Raw genomic sequence first — 17230 nt, forward strand, 5'->3', positions numbered from 1 at the left:
AAGAAACGATAAGAAAAAGCCAATTGAATATTATCAAAAACGATGTCTGTTAGTCGCAAGGATGTTGGCAATGAATACATCAAACAGAAAGAAAAATCAGATATATGGATATGAAAAATTTTATGGTAAGGGGTTGGATAGGCCATGAGGCTGTGCGTAAAACCGGGGATGTAAACAAAATGCGACTGCCAAGAAACGTAAGCAGAGAACGTAAAACAATAATGAGCCAAGGAATAAACGTAACATCGAACGAAAAGAAAACTGTTGGTAACCGATTATTTCTTCTCTCTATTTCTTCGCTAATATACATTTTCCTAATGCTTTCAATTTAGGCGCCTGTAGTAAGCCTGATCAGCAAGTTGTTCCATTTGATTAAATCTCATTGTCAGTATATCTCACCACAAATGTATTACTCCCTATACTACTTGCTGTGCAGGCCTGATCTACGGGTAAACAGAGAGAGAGAAAAAGAAATTTAAAAAAAGAAATAAAAATAAAAGGAACGATCCGTAAATCATCATGCAGCTTCGAGACGACTCGACGAACGAAATCGTGTTTGTTTTCATTCGCTGTTTAAGAAAAGTTGATTTTTAATCTCGGCTCGTTGTTCCACGATCGTGTGTTCGTTCTCGCTCGGATCGTAGGCGCACCGATCCACCCCATAAACGTACGAGAACCCCATGGCCTACTCTGTTCAAAAACCTCGGAGCAAACCCTCGGTTTCATCTAACTTCCATGATGAAACTCGTCCCATTTACTCTGTAACTCTGACTACGTACAGTCTCGAGTTACTTTCTCTCTTCTTCGAAGATATTTCATTTCTTCGAATCTTGAGAATATTCAGGCCCCTCACAGTGCTATATATCTATCATATTATAATCCTTTAATTCGATTAGCACGGTATAACTTACCAGTGATGTTGTCGCAAAGTATCCGAGACGTGATGATTCTGCCGTACGGGCTGAAGAGATTCTCCAGGTCCTGTTGGGTCATGTTTTTCGGCAAACCACTCACGTACAGGTTTGCACCTTTGATCGCCTCGCTGCTCGGTCTCGCGTACGATACCTGAAGAAAAAAATCAATGATTACGATACTTTTTGAAATTTAAGAGACGAATACGCATCGATCGTTTTACGAATCGTTATAGATAATGATCTAACGAAGATAATACAGTTTTCCGAATAACCGTGGATACTTTGTTTCTGAGTATCAGCCAATTCGTTTACGAAGCAAACAGTTACGAGACGCGTAGACATCTCGGTGCACGTTTCAAAATTAGGCTAGAACTAAAACAAGATCTCGGAAAATTTGTGACCGTTCCCTTCTTAACGCGCTTACCGTAGTACTATATACGCGTAGAATTGGAGCAGAGATTTTATTTCTGAATAAATATCAAGCGCAATGATTATAAATCATTATAAATAGTCGAAGAACGAACCTTGATCGTTTTGTTCTGCAGACGAAGACCATTGAGCGTGTTTATCGCCTTCTCGGCATCCTCAGACCGGTGGTAGTTTACGAATCCGTAACCCAAACTCTGGCCTGTAACATAGAAAAATCGACGAATGATGAATAATAATTTGAAAAATAATATTATGTACGAAGGGTTAAATACTTCCGTGTTCCCGGGTTACTAAGAATAACAATGCTGGAATTAACCCGCATTGAAACGCGAAGAAAAGGGTGATTCTCAAGGGGTAAAACAAAGCAACGTCGTCGAAGTTATGAACGGGAACGTTCATTCAGAGGCCAACAAACGTTTCTGGAAAACAGGAAACGCTCCGACTACAGCAATACGGCCCTGAAGGATCTAACGATGAGGTCGAATATGAAGCGACGGAGCTTCGACGCCCCCGCTACTCCGACGCTCGAAATAGCGTCGCGACGTCGTTAACGCACGTGCTCTCCGCTAACGCACGGAATTCAGCCGCGTGTACTCTCGGCGAAATTACGCTATGTTATGCGTACTCGCGAAACATGCAACTAACCTTGCAGAAAAATCGACGTAACGCGTTGCGCAATCCGCTTTTCAAATCTTTTTACACTCCCATAGTTAGCATACAACGCTACGTGTACATATAATTTCTTAATTATTAGGAAAATTGCAATTACATTAAATTAGAAACACGGTTATAAAGAAATACGATAAAATCAACTGAAATAGGAGCTTGAAATCAATATCTCTCCCTTCGCGGCATCTGGCATCGACAGGTGTCTGTCAATGATTTTCAATCTCCAGTATCTACTATTGACACCATCTCCTCTATACTGAAAGATTCTGGCAAGTTCCTTCGTGTCACATTATATTGCACAATCAATAGAAAATAAACAACTGCAGAATATCGGGTGATGAGGATTTTACCTGGGTGAAATTTTCGAAGTTCAACTTACCAGTGAGTTTATCACGGATCAATTTGCAGCTCTCCACCTCGCCTATGCTCGAGAAGAGTGAACGAATCTCATCCTGGGTCATGCTCTGGGGCAGATAATTTACAATGAGATTTGTCTTCGACTCTTCCTGCGACGCCTGTCCGAGGTTGGATCCACCGTTTTGTTGCACAACTGTGTCCATTCCGTTCGCCATCATTGCACTCTTTTACCGGGTCCTTTCTAACTACGTACGAAATCTGAAACAATAAATCCAACTTTGATCATCTTATAAACAATGAATTTACGCTGATATCCTTCCTATATTTCACGATATTATCAACCATATCTCGCAACTTTCTTTGATCACAAGCTGCCGTTTATTACCCTTTTGGGATCCATAGTATTATTTAAATATCCCGCTTCCACTTGACCAAACAACCACCGATAAAAGCTGTTGAATGAATTCGAAACGAACGATATCGGTTTATTAGGAACACATACCATAGTCGAACGGGAAGAACGCGTCAAGTAAACAAACGTCTATAAACAAACAATTAGTCAGGTAAGAAGTTGACGGACTTTTGAAGGACGTAAAAACGTTTGTTGAAACGAAAACATTGTGTACACGACGATGCAAGCAGTTTAAGACACCGGGAAGAAGAGGACCTTTTGTTTTTGCCTATACAGGTGTTAAGCGTAGCGACAAACACATTTTTCCTAGAAATATTTACTATTATCAACGTTTAACTGAAATTTGCTCGCTGTAATCAAGAAAATTTGTGATATCGAAGGATAGCATTTCAATTTTCTAGACTTATACATTTTTCTTTTTTTTTTTGGTCGAAAGGGTTTAAAGGAAGTCAACGAATTATATTTAGTCATGGACAATTTACGAAAATTCATGGTTCAAGCAACTGGATGCTGACGTAATCTGACAATGACTTTGAAAACACAGCGTGAAAAGAACAGGCGGTGGTGGCGGTTGGTAGGAGCGAGGGTAAGGTCCAATAGAAAGGCGGATAATTTAAAGGGGCGACGAACCCCGTTCTGGTTTAAAGGGCTCGCCCTCCCTCGTGCTTCCCCTTCCATTCTATCGGACAAACCACCGTGCTCGATACGCTGGAATCACCTATAGGGTGTTCAATATTTTTCTCAACTTTTATCATTTCATTCTGATCGAGGAAAGCATTAGATACTTTTTAACTCTGTTTTTCATCACTATTTTCAATTTTACCAACTAAACAAATATTTTGATTCCCTTATAGGTCGTTCGCGATTCTTCCTAAGGCTGGTTGCTCAAATACCATACAATATTTTTTGAAAAAAAATCTTACAAATCAAAGGATAGATCGAATCGATGAAGGCAATTCGTTCGAGACACCCGATACGTAGGCACGCGTGCCTGGCAGAGGAATAAGGAGAGAAAATGAACGAAGTGGAAAGAGAAAGAGGTAAAGGGGAATTACAGACAAGGACCGTAGGGTGCCGATGGTGTTCATGGTTAAGGAGAATACACACAGCTGCCACGACACATATATCAGTCGGCACGAGCTACCGGTGTACATTTTAATTCTCTCTTTCCCTTCCGCCTGTCGTCTCTGTCACTCGTTCAACGTAATCATCAGCTGTCCTTAGGGCCAGCAACCCCATGCAGACTACCTCTTCTGTCCCGTGACTGTGGTCACCCCAAACGAACTGACCACGTTCTCTCAGATAATAGATAGCTTTTATTATATGCATCGAACGTGCATGGCCCCCCTTACTCAAACTATGGGAAAGAAACTAGGACGGTGACTATTAATTCCACTGAAAACGAACGCGACAACCTTTGCTTCCCTCGCAAAGGGTAACTGTACTGATCTTATTGCGGAGATAGATCCTTGATAAGTTGGGGGGATGCTAGCTTCTGATCTCGACTGACGCGAGATAAATTTTCTGCGATAAGAAATTTAAACGCTAGAACTACCGAAATAATTTAATATACATTTCAACAAAAATACCTCGATAAAATTTATAATTTAGAATAAGAAACTCGAAACCAGTCGTTTTGACTGGTTTGGTAGTTCCAATGTTAAACACTGAACACTATCGTCCACTATCTTAAGAGAAGATAAAGATAGATGAAACATTGATGGTGCCCTTAAGTTTAACCCTTTTCTTTCAAGTCTCTATCAATTCTTATCTTATCGAGGCGAGGATAACAAAATAAGCAGTTTCGTTGGGCAGTCGAAGAAAATGTCGGAGTTGCGGTTATCGTAGCCCCGCATCTTCCGTAGTTATCGATCCGCGTCTCTCTCTGCGACTCGGAATCGCGATATATTTTAGGACGCCACAATGGAAGCCGAGAGTGCGAGAAAGAGACCCCCATTGTCGTCGGTAGAAACACATCGGTAAAAGTATCGTTCGCTGCTGACTTCGAAACGCGACTTTCGAAACACTGTCATTATCTGTACGACAATGGACGTTATGCATGGCTGCGTGTACACGCGTACGCGAGCAACTGGGGTTCCGGTACAATGCTGAAAACCACCCCCCTTGGCAACCGCTCGATAAAAGTCGATCTCGTTCGCGGCCGATCTAAGAGAATCGAGAGAACCGACGTATCTCTACCATTTCTACCCCTACATTCTTTTTTTTTTAATTCCACCCCGTCTCGTTGTTGCCTCCTACAATGTTATCTCAAGATTTGGTTATACTACTTAGAGTATCATAAGTTTCTGACCTATCTCCGTATCTTTCTGAATTATTCCATCGTAAGATCAATATCATTATGGCGACAAAAGCGACACCATAAAATTTTACGTAATCAAGTTGCGAATTAAAATCAATATGGCGTCACATGTCACAATAATACTGATAACTCTCGAGATATTGTATCGTTCACTGACCGAGAGTAATTCCAGAATCAAAAATTCTCTACGCTCAAGTTAGGGATTAGTTAAAAATGTTTGCCATCTTTAAAGGAATCCTTTAGTCAATGATTTCTTCGAAAGACGATATAAATTAGTAGCAGAAGTAGCAGGTGGGTTTAACGAGGAAGGTGAGGGTGGGTTAAAGTTCGATTTTCACGTACGCTGGCAGATACGATCTTCGGCCGGTGGCCAGGTGGCCATGGCGACGGATCGTGAAAATCGCGTGGCCGGGACCGATCAATACGAGCGCGACTTCTCGGGTCCCTGCCTCGCTCGTTTTCTCCCTCTCTCTTTCGTGGTCGCCCGCTATCTCCCCTCTTTCTCTTCTTTCGCCGGTGCGCGTACGAGACAGAGAGAGAGAGAGAGAGAGCAAGGGAAACCTCTCCCGCTTGCGTACGCCCCTTTCCGCGCGAGAAAACAGGCTCGCACGCACGCATATACTCGGGAGCAGGCAAAAACGCAATAGCTCGTGCCTGCTATCGAAGAAAGAGGGGGAGAAGGTGACCGAAAGTGGGGGCGAGAGAGGGAGAAAGAACGCAGAAAGCAAAGGGTGAGAATGAGAATGTGGCATGAAACTCGTGAGGCACGTGCTCCGAATCTCTCTCTGGACGAGGTTGCACAGCATCCGTACGAGAATCTTTCGAACAAATAGAAAGAGAAAAACCGGGATAACGACGATGATGATAACGAACGAAACTACCCAGCTTACCTTTTTCCAACTTCTTTAATCTGGAGCCACCTTCTCTACTTTACGATCGATGCACGCGAAAGCACACGACACACATGCACACAGAGACACAGAGAACACTTTCCGCCGGGACGCGACACTTTTGCTCGTGCTTCGTTTTCACGACGCGAACGTCGCTTCCCTTTTTCTTCGAACGTTTCGGTCGCACGCGAAACCGAGCACCGTGCAAACAGCCTGTGCTACACGACTACTCTCGTGGTCTCGTCGATGTATCGCGCCGGTCTCTCGTCTTCTCTATTTTCTGTTTCTCTCTCTCTTTATGTACACCTACTATCACGCTCTCGCACCGCCGCCCGGAACAGAAGGGGAAATCAATGAAAGAAAAGTACGACGCGAGCGCTCGTAAATCGGCATTTATGCTCGTCTCCTGGTCGACGGTCCTTCGATTTCACTTTGCCCAGCACATATGTCTGTACGCGTGTGTGTATATGTGTATCTGCGAGCAGAGAGCCGGAAATCGTTTTGCGTCTAATATTTTCGGAAACCGAAACTACCAAATTTCGTATACGTCGACCGCAAAAAAGAAAAAAGGGAGTACGACGTATGAATGTATGTGTACGTAAAGAAGAGAGCGTGATTACGTGTGTGTGTGTGTGTGTGTGTGTGTACGTGTGTGAATGTGTAAGAGGGTTACACGAGACTAGAAATTAAAGCGTTAAACACTATACTAAGGAAACGGAAATAACGACACGACACGGGCGGGGGCTGCCTAGAGACTGGACACACCAACCGTACTACGAGCGGCTTGCATCGCTTCGCGAGCCTGTTCGGTCGAGTTCGGAAGCGGTCGGCCACGGTCGCGCACCCTCGGCTATGCCCGTCTCGCGAACCCCTCGTTATATTACGTATCTCCTTCTAGCGAGTCGCGCGTACACTACGAGGGGTTGCCGATCGAACTAATAAGAGACGTATGCGTGTTCTTAAATAAACTGCGACCTCCCGTCGTCGATCGAACTAGCACCCCTTGTCCCGGCAAACGCACAATTTTTTCCCTAATCAAATTTGAAATATTTTCAATTTTTCCCCGCGTCTGCCACAAACCTTCCGCGATTACATTTTTGTTAACCCTATGACAGACGCTCAACACAACCGCGGTAGTGACCGCGGCATTCTAAATTTATCATTATTTTTGTGCTATCAAAATTGTCACGTGCTTAAGAAATTACTGGCATAGCGTTAAGCAACTCGTTACCAACAATTTTGTTTATTTTACGGCGTACAATTAAACGGGACACCTGTCACTTTGAATTTTGCATCTTTAACGAGGGTGTCAACATTGGCTAAACGCTTCGCAGACAATATTTCAAGCGTTCCGAGCCCTCGAGATGTTTGCAGGGGTTTGTTCGTTAGAAATGTTTGCAACATGGCTACCCTGATATTGCGAGGGCAGAAAGTATGCCCTCCCACTAAACCTCTCTCTCTATCGTTGCTTGCATCACCCCTTGCATCAGATCATGACCACCCCTTTACGGTTTTTGACCCCCGTCGTACCGGAGCTCTATCGCGTCGATACAAGAGTCCTTTTACCCCGTGTACTATAGGCCCTGTGGCCTCTCTCTCTCTTGATCGACAGTGAACTCGAAACCATGAATTACATCGTTGAGATTCGATGGTGGCCATTTGCCAGAGACCATGAAATTGAATCTTTCCAAGGAAATCGATAAACAAAATTTCGTTAGATTTTCTCAAACATTGGTACATCTAAAAATGATAAAAATTGAATGAAAGTTATGGACGAACAGGAACGTTGAGAAAAAGCTCGGCATCCCTGACCTTACCCTGCCTTTATCTCTGGAGATCAAGAGGCCAGTCTCTAAAATGACGACGGGCCAAAATTATGCGCCGCTGACGAAACAAGCCGAGCAACACTTGGCGGTCGTGCCAATAACCGAGAGTTTGTGTTTTCGGAAATTCGTTTCCGCTGTCTTGCGTCACCCTTATGCGGAACCACGCGTAATCGTTTTTACAAGTTAAAAAAAAAAAAGCACAGTCCGATTACACAATGTTCGAAAGTAGCGATTCCATGAATAGTTTCTGACATGAACCGACTATGTACGAGTGAAATTATAAATATATCCGCGTTAAATACTATGAATATACATAGTCGAGGTAGAAAGGTTTCTCGGTCTCCTGTCTATTAAAGTTATGATAAGAGATGATATCATTGCCCAATATCATCACCACGGAAAAATCATAGGTATTGTCTAGTTATTGTGGCAGAGAATGAAAAAAATAAGGGTGAGAAACTGGGACCAGAACGACAGGACTTGTAACAGATGCGGAATGGAAAAAAAAAGAAAGAAAGAAATAGGGACACGTAGCTGACGCATATGCGAATATGTTCCATTATACTCGGTAGCTTTAAAACCAGCCACACGGTGGGACAGGAAGTTCTGCCGCATTACCGTTGGAATTATGAAAGTTTGCTGGCCTCTGATCGCCTTAGCAACAAGAACAACGACCCTACGATTAAGTAAATAAGTAAAATCCAAAAGTTTCAGGCTTCATGGTTCTGCTTTTTTTAATTTCGAAAGGCAAATAGCTGACATTTAAAAACTATCCAAGTTGAAAAATATAAATCGCCATCTTTTTACTTTGGCCCCCTCGAGGAATTCCAAGGTGCAACCCTTGATTGTGAGCTGCCGCTATTCCAGTTATTCCCTACTAACCGGAAATGCGACGACCTTCTTTAATGAAGGGCATTCTTCAACTTTAATTTTAGTTTGTCCTATAAAAGAAGCATGCGATTCAAAGCTAGGGTTCACACGCACTACAATTTTCGACAAGTTGACCCCCTCCCCACCTATGGTACTATAGCCATCGATTCACCTTGATACAATTTACCTATCCGTTGAAATAAACCCGGTTAATAATATATTTCACAAGCACACACTTGTACACCCTCTGATCGTTTTCATTCGCGAGGCCCATCTGGTGCCATTTTTTTAACAATACCCATGGAAACACGTTCCACCAAATCGACCATCAGGAAGGATGAAAATCATGAAACAAATAGATGGAATTATACAAATTAGTTGAGTTTTGATTATCATCGTAGCTACAATAGAAGACTAAATCCTTGATCAATGAACATAAAGAAATTCTTTCGATTTAGCTCGAAAGATCAGTCTAATCATTTCTCATTCGCGTACCAAATGCCCATCTGGTGTCTACGTTCTTAACAATACCCATGAAACTTCAGCAGAATGATCGACCATTAAACGCAGAATCGAAATCATGGAGAAGCATATAGATCGTGAATCATTCTTATTCGAAAAGGCAAACCCTCTTCTTTCGTATGATCGTGATCCAGCTGTCGAAGCTTCGGTTTTTCGGGGGTTGGCCCCACCTCTGTTCATCGACGCGCATGTACGTACGACCGTAAAGTTTCTTCAGGGTTCGTCGAACCCTCGACTCGTTAAAAACAAGGAGAAATCATGGAAACACTGAGAGAAAATGTCATAATAAAAAATAAACGATGAAGAAAATGTTTTACTTTTGGAACAGACTAGCGGTATTCTACGTCAGAGGGTTGGTATTATCGTTGAAACATGAAAGAGGGATGACGAGGATTTTAACGAGCATCTGCACGAAAGCTACTCGACCCCGACTAAGGGAAACAGAAAACAGAACCTGGTGAATCGATCAAGCGAGCACGTAATCGTTACGCTAATTAAGGTGCGATCGATTAATTCCTCCCCTGCGGTTTCGCAACAACCAACCAATTTTCACCGATTCCTGATCGCCTCTCGGCTCGAATGATCGTATCACGAAGTATCCGAGGAAACCTTACGACTCGCCTCGAAGTCCACAAAGAGTGATTACGTAAGGTAAACAAATGCTTGGGGAGGAAAAAAAAAAAAAAGAAGAAGCGTCTGCTTATGGTTAGATCGATGATCGCGAAATGTGATTAGATTTATTTGAGATTCTCCGAAAATCAAAATAGCCGATCCAATCGTGTTACGTGGCCACAGGATGATGGACGAAGAGCCGGGAAAGGAGGAATAAAAAGAATGACGAATGAACGGGGTGAAGGAAAAAGAGGGAGAGACTGAGAAGTAGAGAAGCTCCATTGATTGGTCGGTGGCACGATGGAACGTTGCAGTTACCCTGGGGGTATATGAACCCCGGCACACCGATCTCTCTCCGTCTCCCTCGCTCTCTTTTCCACCCTCTCTCCCGTAGTTTACCCTCGCCACGATTTTACCCCACGGCGAAACGCAAGCGCGTCACATGGACCCAGGAACGATCAATACGAGCCTCCCCAACTAGACCTACTCTTTCTCTCTTTCGCTTCTGCTCGTTGAATATCTATCCTTTTCTCCCTTTCATTCTGCTCTGTCATCCGCCTACCAGCCTCGCGATCCCTCGGTCAATCTTTGATACTTCAACGACCCGCTGGGAATTTTCATAGGAAAACAGAAACGAATAATAAAATTCGTATCTCTAAGGACACTTATCACGAGAGCAATATTAAAAGGTGTTGTAATTAAAAATCATCTCCAGCTCGATTCTTTTTCACGAGGCGTGTCAAAGAAGACAGAAATGGACCCTTTGAGCAAAAACGAACGATAATTATTGTCTATTCGTTGATTTAACTCGGAAGGGTTTATCCCTTTCTCCTTCGACGAAACGAAAAAAATGGTGACACGATGAAACGGAAGGGATACTTAAAAAATTCCGTGTGTGTTATTGTCTTTGAAAATGGACTATCTAACACCCCCTTTATCCCTCTCACGCACCATTGTGATCGAGGCCATCGCGGACGGAAGCGTCCCTCTCGAGACTTCCTGCTTGTCCTCGACGAGGACCCGCAGTGCCAGTTGCTCCATCCTGGATCTGCTTGATCCTTCGTGTACACTCTCGCCGTTTTCCATCGTCTTGTTTTTACCCCGAACTTATTTTAACATTCGATCGATAGATTCGTATATGTATACGTATATGTATATGAATATATATCTCTCTTTTCTTTTTTTTTTTAATTATTTTCTTTAAACTCTTTCGTCTGTCTTTTTTTTAATATACGTTCCGTTATCGTTTCTCGTAACCTTTCGCTGAGTTGCTCCGCAAAAGGAAAAGGAACAGTTTGAACTGAAAATGACAAGAGGTGTTGGCTCGTTCGCGTTCTCGTGACCGGCCACCACGTTGCTTTCCACTGCCACGCCCAAACTTCTGGCCCGTGGATACTGCGCCGTGGAAAAACATCAGCTGCTGTTCAGAGCCACGTTTCCCTGACACTTGCTTCCTTTTTTTTTTTTATTCCCTCGATTAAATGGATAAAATTGCGATTCTTTTCTATTTATTTTTCTAATCTTAGAATTCAGAATGTAATTTTTCATAAAAATCGCAACGTTTTCACTGGCCAAAAGAACGCGACGAAAAGAGGATTACCGAAGGATAGAACGACGGTGAATGACGTAGGGATGGTATCCTGCGATCGGTCCCTGTGTCGAGGATATTCCGGCAAAGGATAATAAACATATATTTAAATTGAATCGGCAGCAGTCGAATATAAACCGCTACCAAAAAACACATGGATCGATTGTAAGTACACAGAGATCGAGAATAATGTAATGTATGCAATTATAACGATAATTAATTAATCAACAATTAATATAACAAGATAATAATAGAACGATAATAATAAATTCGAACGTCAGAATCACAGAAGCAACAAAAGTAAAGAAACAAATGAACATACCGGTTAACGATGAAAATCAGTGGTTGGAGGATGCCGATATCTGGGCGTAGAACGAAACGACGGTCTGGGTTAATTTTTTTTTTTATTTTTTTGCGTTACGATCATTTATTATTATATTTAATATATAGATTATCCCTCTCTGTTTGTTATTTACGTTATCTATGTATCTCTAGATTTCTCATTTTTTTTAATTATTTCATTCCGATGACTCGTTCATTTAATTTCTCTTTAAACAACGTGTGCGTGTTTCGTTTCCTTTTTAATTTATTATTTTACCGAACAACACTAAAAATCAAGTTCTTGCACTTTCTCGTACGACGAGTTACAGTTTCTTTCATCGATCGAACGACTCGTTTACGCGACACTTGATTTCCGGCTGAACGACAGGAAAGACGAAAAACAATTAAATAAGAATTAAAAGAAAAAAACGACGAAGAATATCGACGGAACACACCCTATAGTGTCACTCTGTCACTCCAACCGTCTGACACTATTTACTCTCTCTTTCTATCTTTCTTTCTTTCTACCTCTCCCTTTCTCGTCTCTCTTGTGTTTCCTCTTCTTTCAATCTTCCAGACGTCGATTCGTTGACTTTTTCCCACCGAAATTATTAAATTTAATCTTTCCCTTTATTTTTTAACGAGTCGAGAAAAATCAACGCGTACGCATGAACCCGGAGATCTTCGAAGGGTTGAAAGGTGAGAGAAAAGGATCGAGGAAGGGTGAAGAACAGGGACGAACGAAATCATAAGATCTCTGATTAAGACACACGTGGAAGAACTTATTTTTTTTTTTTTTTCTGTAGTTCCTGATGATTCTTGTTGTTGTTATTGTTGTTGTTTAACTTCGAGGTCGTTTGTGCGTGAACCACACACAGACACACACGGTTGAACACGTGGTCAGGGAGAAAGCAATAATAAACGTATATTATTATATATGTAATAATTGTTTTGGATGTATACGAACGTATTGCGTAATCAAAGGATTAAAAACTGAAGATATAGAAGCAAATAGTATAAGAATGTTGCGGGTATAACGGTGTCTACAACGCAATGCCTTTATGTGGTGCGGTAACTAAACTGACGGAGCTGTACGCCACCGCCAATCCGTGCACCCGTTCGACAACCACCACCACCCTTCTTGATACTAGTCCTGGTTAGACCACGAAAGGGGTGGGAGTCAACCTAGGAGGATAGCGGTTGAAGAGCAAGTGAAAAAGGAGGAGAGACCGATGGAATGTACGCAAGCGCCTGGGATAGAGGCAATGCACCCTTCTCTTTGGATCACTACTACTCAGATTATAATGTGTATACGATAGGAGCGGCGGTGAACCGGGGGCGAAAGGGAGACGAGGCTGAAGTTGTAAGAAATGAGGAACGAGAAAAGTTGTGGGACGAACTGATATACGCAGGCGCTGAATCAGGCCTAGGAACAATGACTGTGCTCCTCTTTATAGGTACACATCACTGAGAGATTCTCAGATACCTGAGATAGGTTGGGTTAGGTTAGGTTAGTAGTAGATGGCTGGGGATATGGAAAAGTGGTAAGAAAATTGAAGAACCAGAAGCAAACGCGCAGGCGCGAAATCAAGGTTAAAAACAATCACTGTATTTCCTGCTCTCCGTCGAGGAACGCTAAATGTTAGGGGTTGCAACAAATGCGGAGGAGGAAGGAAAATGTTAAAGTTGTCGGAAAATCGTGGAAGACGTACGATAAATTGAAACGTTCGAACAATATCCAGACAACATACGATTACGACAGGTCAATACAAAATAGAACCTATCCATTGAAGAAGAATAAAAAAAAAAGGATCATTGTACTCCCCAAAATCCCTGGACATTATAATCGTCCGGCTATCAAAGACAATGAGAAACAACGTGGATAAAAAAGAAGCAAAGAAAGAGAAGAGAAATAAAATCATGGACGTTTGCCAAGTACGCAAGCGCTACAGAAGGGTCGTAAACAATGGTTGTTCCCTCAGGAGACCCTCTGGACTTTGCATCTCCACCGATACCAATTGAAAGGACAGGATAAGGACACGAACAGAGTCGGAAAAGAACAGCTTGTGGATGTTGGTTGAAGAAGCAAGGGAAGAGGACAAGAGATTTAAAAGAAGAAAAGAATGTAACAGGGCGGGGTTTGCGTACAGGTGTCAGAAGAACCTGATGAAAGGGTAAATTCATGGAAAACGAGCACTGGCAATTAGATGACCACAAAAAACGCGTTAATTGCTGCTTTCAACGGAGACAGATGGTTTCTACCCCCCAAAAAAATTTAAAAACCATCCTTTCAATAATAATAAATGAAAATCATGATGGAAATTCGTATTCACGTTGTATCAAATAATTTAACCAAATTCTAAAATATTGATCAAAGTCTCGACTGTGAAAGCGGTTTTTCTTTTTTTTAATAAAAATAAATCTGTCGGTAAAAATATATAAAACCTCGATAGATACATTGTGACAAGTGTCATTAAATCCTCTATTAATAAATTGAACGTAGAAATGTACATATACGTATATTCGGCTGTGTTTCATCAAAGTTTCTCGTCGTTGTGCAAGGGTTGGGGGTTTGAATTCGAGGGGAACAAGAAGCAAAAGAAGAAAAAAAAAAAAATGGCCAGACGCGGGGGAGGTGCACGTGCGCAAGCGTTGCTCGAGGGTTGAAAGAGTAGGGGTGGAAATTCAAGCTGTAATATAGAAGAAAGAGAGACAGAAACTCGACGAAAAGGGTAGAAGAGAGAGAGGGTTGTGCAAGCCCGTGCAGAGCTCGAGAACGCAGGCGCCACGTTGAAAATGGAAACCGTCCCAAGGGTTCCCACCTCCCTCCGATTCCTGCGAATGCGGCCAAATTTCACCCCGTGCCTTTACCACATCATCCACCGGCCAACCAATGTGCACGTATATTCACGAAATTTTCCAGAAAGTTTAACTTTAATCCAATTTTTATCCTTTTTTCTTATTCAGAGGACATTAAAAAAAAAAAAAGGTTCGAGTCAATCTTTCAAAGGAGGGAACACAGTGGTTAACTTTCTGACTTTTGTCGCTTGGTTTTTTTTTGTTTCCCATCCCTTTTTCTCCCTTCATTGTGTAGGTACAAGGTATTTAGAGGTTTGGGATTGAATCGAGGGGACGGGTTTTTTGTAGGAAGGTGAGCTACCTAGAGGAGGTGCATTCATCGGGTAATGTAACGCTACCCTTAGTAGAATCTTGAGAGGACACGTGCTGCATAAATGGATCCACGTGCCTTACCTACCGATTAATAGTACGCTCGCTTTATAATAAAGAAAAATTTCATAATGATACAATAGAATTTCCAACTTGAACAACATCTCAATTAAATTCTAAACTACACAAGGAGATGTTTCGTATGAAAAATCCAATGTAATTAATTTTTAACTCTTTTATCCTCTCTACAACGCTTGTATACACATAATGAAGCGCAAATTATAATGTACGTATGATCGACGTTTATTTTATCAAGGATCGGGTCAAAGGAGAAAAGTATCGATCGATAAGGGACGCGTACACCCCCGACTGGAATATCATTATCGCGTTATTACCAGAGCAGTCGATGTTAACGAACGCTCGCGTGAAAGAGCGTCCGTTAATGACTCTGCCCGAAATGACGGGCGCGAATCGATCATCATGGCTGAAATAATTGGTTTGCTCGTTGCTAGCCGTTACGTGTTTCCATTACCGAGAGATACCGGATATATACGTGAATGGAAAAAGAAAAAAGAAGCTGCGCCGAGAAAAGAGCTGCTCGTGAAAGGATGTGAGGGCGAGACGGAAAAAATTGAGGGGAAGATAATCTAATGGTAAATAGTATGCGTACGACGACAGACAGGAGCAATGGCGTAGGCTTTAGAGGATGGAAATTTATGGGAATACTTAATGATCTTAATAGAATATGGCACTTCAATTATTTAACTTTGATGACCCTCCCGTGACAATGAATGTGTAATCAGCCATCAGAGGGTACGACCAGGTAAATGCCCGGAACACGTGTGCAATTATCTGTAATATCTAGAATATTTATCTTAACATACATAAATTAACGAAAGGGGTCAATTTTAATGTAGGGGTGGATTAGAATCTTTTCATATTTCAAGTAGAAATGAAATTCTATTCGAAATCTGAAGTAATCTTATGAAATACGTGTATATACACCCTAAGGATTTGATGAAAATAAGAAAGATAAAAAGACAGACACCTAGGCAGCGGGGGGGTAGGGGGGTATACGCGTAAATTCAGAATCCCGTCTCGGGCAATTTATAACGCTCCTCCTCTTTGTCCCAAACTTCCGTTTGTCGAGTATCCTGGGAACAGGGAGATATACCTAGCCCAATTGCCCCCTCTTCCTACGCCATTGGGCGTTGGGTGGCAAGAGGAGCTCGGTTGCCCAACGGCACAGGGGTTTCGAATATCGATCTCTCGCCTTCTCCTAGTCATTCACTCTCTCTTGCACTGAATTCTATCTCTCTCTTTCTCTCTCCCACCACATTGCAGCTCGGTTGCGAACGGGGTGAAAAGGGGAAGGGTTCACCAGGAAGTCCCAGGCAGAGCCCAGGAGTGGAGGACATTCACCAGCCGAACAAACACACCTAACCATAACCCATCGTCGAAACTCGCCCCGAACATTGCTCTCTCAAATTTAAAAGATATTCCACATCGAATTCTGCATTTGAAACTATGAAGCCTGATCGATCAACGGAAAATTTTTCGGAGTTTTAATAGGGAACACGTGGCCCAAAACTGGAGAGTGCCATTCAATCTGAGAATTTATTTTTAAATTGAAAATAATATAGAAACTTAAATTGATGAAGGACGAAACATAATTTACAAGTTTCCCGATGTTTCTCTAATGAATCAAGAATATACCAAAAGCTTTTAAACTTAATTCCACGTTTGCCAAGTATGGAAAAGACCGTTGCAAGTGAGTTTCCATGACTGCATCCCTTCGCAACGCCATACGTGCGCTTGCTCATCCGGGAGCAGAGCCTGGCCAAAGATAGATATGCGCGACTTAAGCTCGTTTTGCATGTTGCTTCTGTTACGTAGACCCGGGAAACGAGGCTGCACGCGTGTATACGCGTACACACATGCGCGTGGATTACGCGGTGCTCGGTCGCGTATTAACCCTTTGAGTGCTGTGCATGCACGTACCCGTTTCATGGAAATTATCAACACAGGGACAAGGGACACGTACGCGCCGATGAAATTTCATTGATTTTTCGAGTTTGAACAGGAAATTGAAATGGATACTCTATAGGTTCCCGAAAGCGAAAGTATAAAATAAATAGGTTCGCTAGGACACTCGGTCAGGATGTTACTAGGATGTAAAAGAGCAAACGTTCCTGCGCAAATGTTTACCGCGAAAGATGAGCTCGATGTGCCCGCTATTGGTTAATGGATTGTATTTCAGAGGGTAAAGTTCTTCGACTTTCACCGAATCGAAACCAAATATACGATAGTAAAGAGCGAAGCAAAAGTTTTT

The 17230-nt window shown here is 42.3% G+C and overlaps 1 protein-coding gene across 10 annotated transcripts in view; it reads right to left on the bottom strand.

The window, feature by feature from the left end:
- The window catches only part of LOC117600613 (ELAV-like protein 1), a 43071-nt gene that overhangs the window by 17428 nt on the left and 8413 nt on the right, over positions 1–17230 (bottom strand). For 2 of the 10 annotated variants that reach the window (XM_034316253.2, XM_034316250.2), the window contains exons 1-4: positions 5992–10738; positions 2392–2627; positions 1439–1542; positions 912–1065 (exon numbers count right to left, since the gene is read on the bottom strand). In XM_034316253.2, coding sequence (XP_034172144.1) covers positions 912–1065; positions 1439–1542; positions 2392–2587 — 454 coding nt within the window. In that variant the 5' untranslated portion in view covers positions 2588–2627; positions 5992–10738. Of the gene's footprint in view, positions 1–911; positions 1066–1438; positions 1543–2391; positions 2628–5991; positions 10739–10772; positions 11695–11731; positions 13510–17230 lie in introns of those variants that run through there. The other 8 variants (XM_034316246.2, XM_034316244.2, XM_076692815.1 and 5 more) reach the window with 6 other exon arrangements.

The sequence above is a fragment of the Osmia lignaria genome, chromosome 16, assembly GCF_051020975.1.
Source record: "Osmia lignaria lignaria isolate PbOS001 chromosome 16, iyOsmLign1, whole genome shotgun sequence".
Lineage (NCBI taxonomy): Eukaryota > Metazoa > Arthropoda > Insecta > Hymenoptera > Megachilidae > Osmia > Osmia lignaria.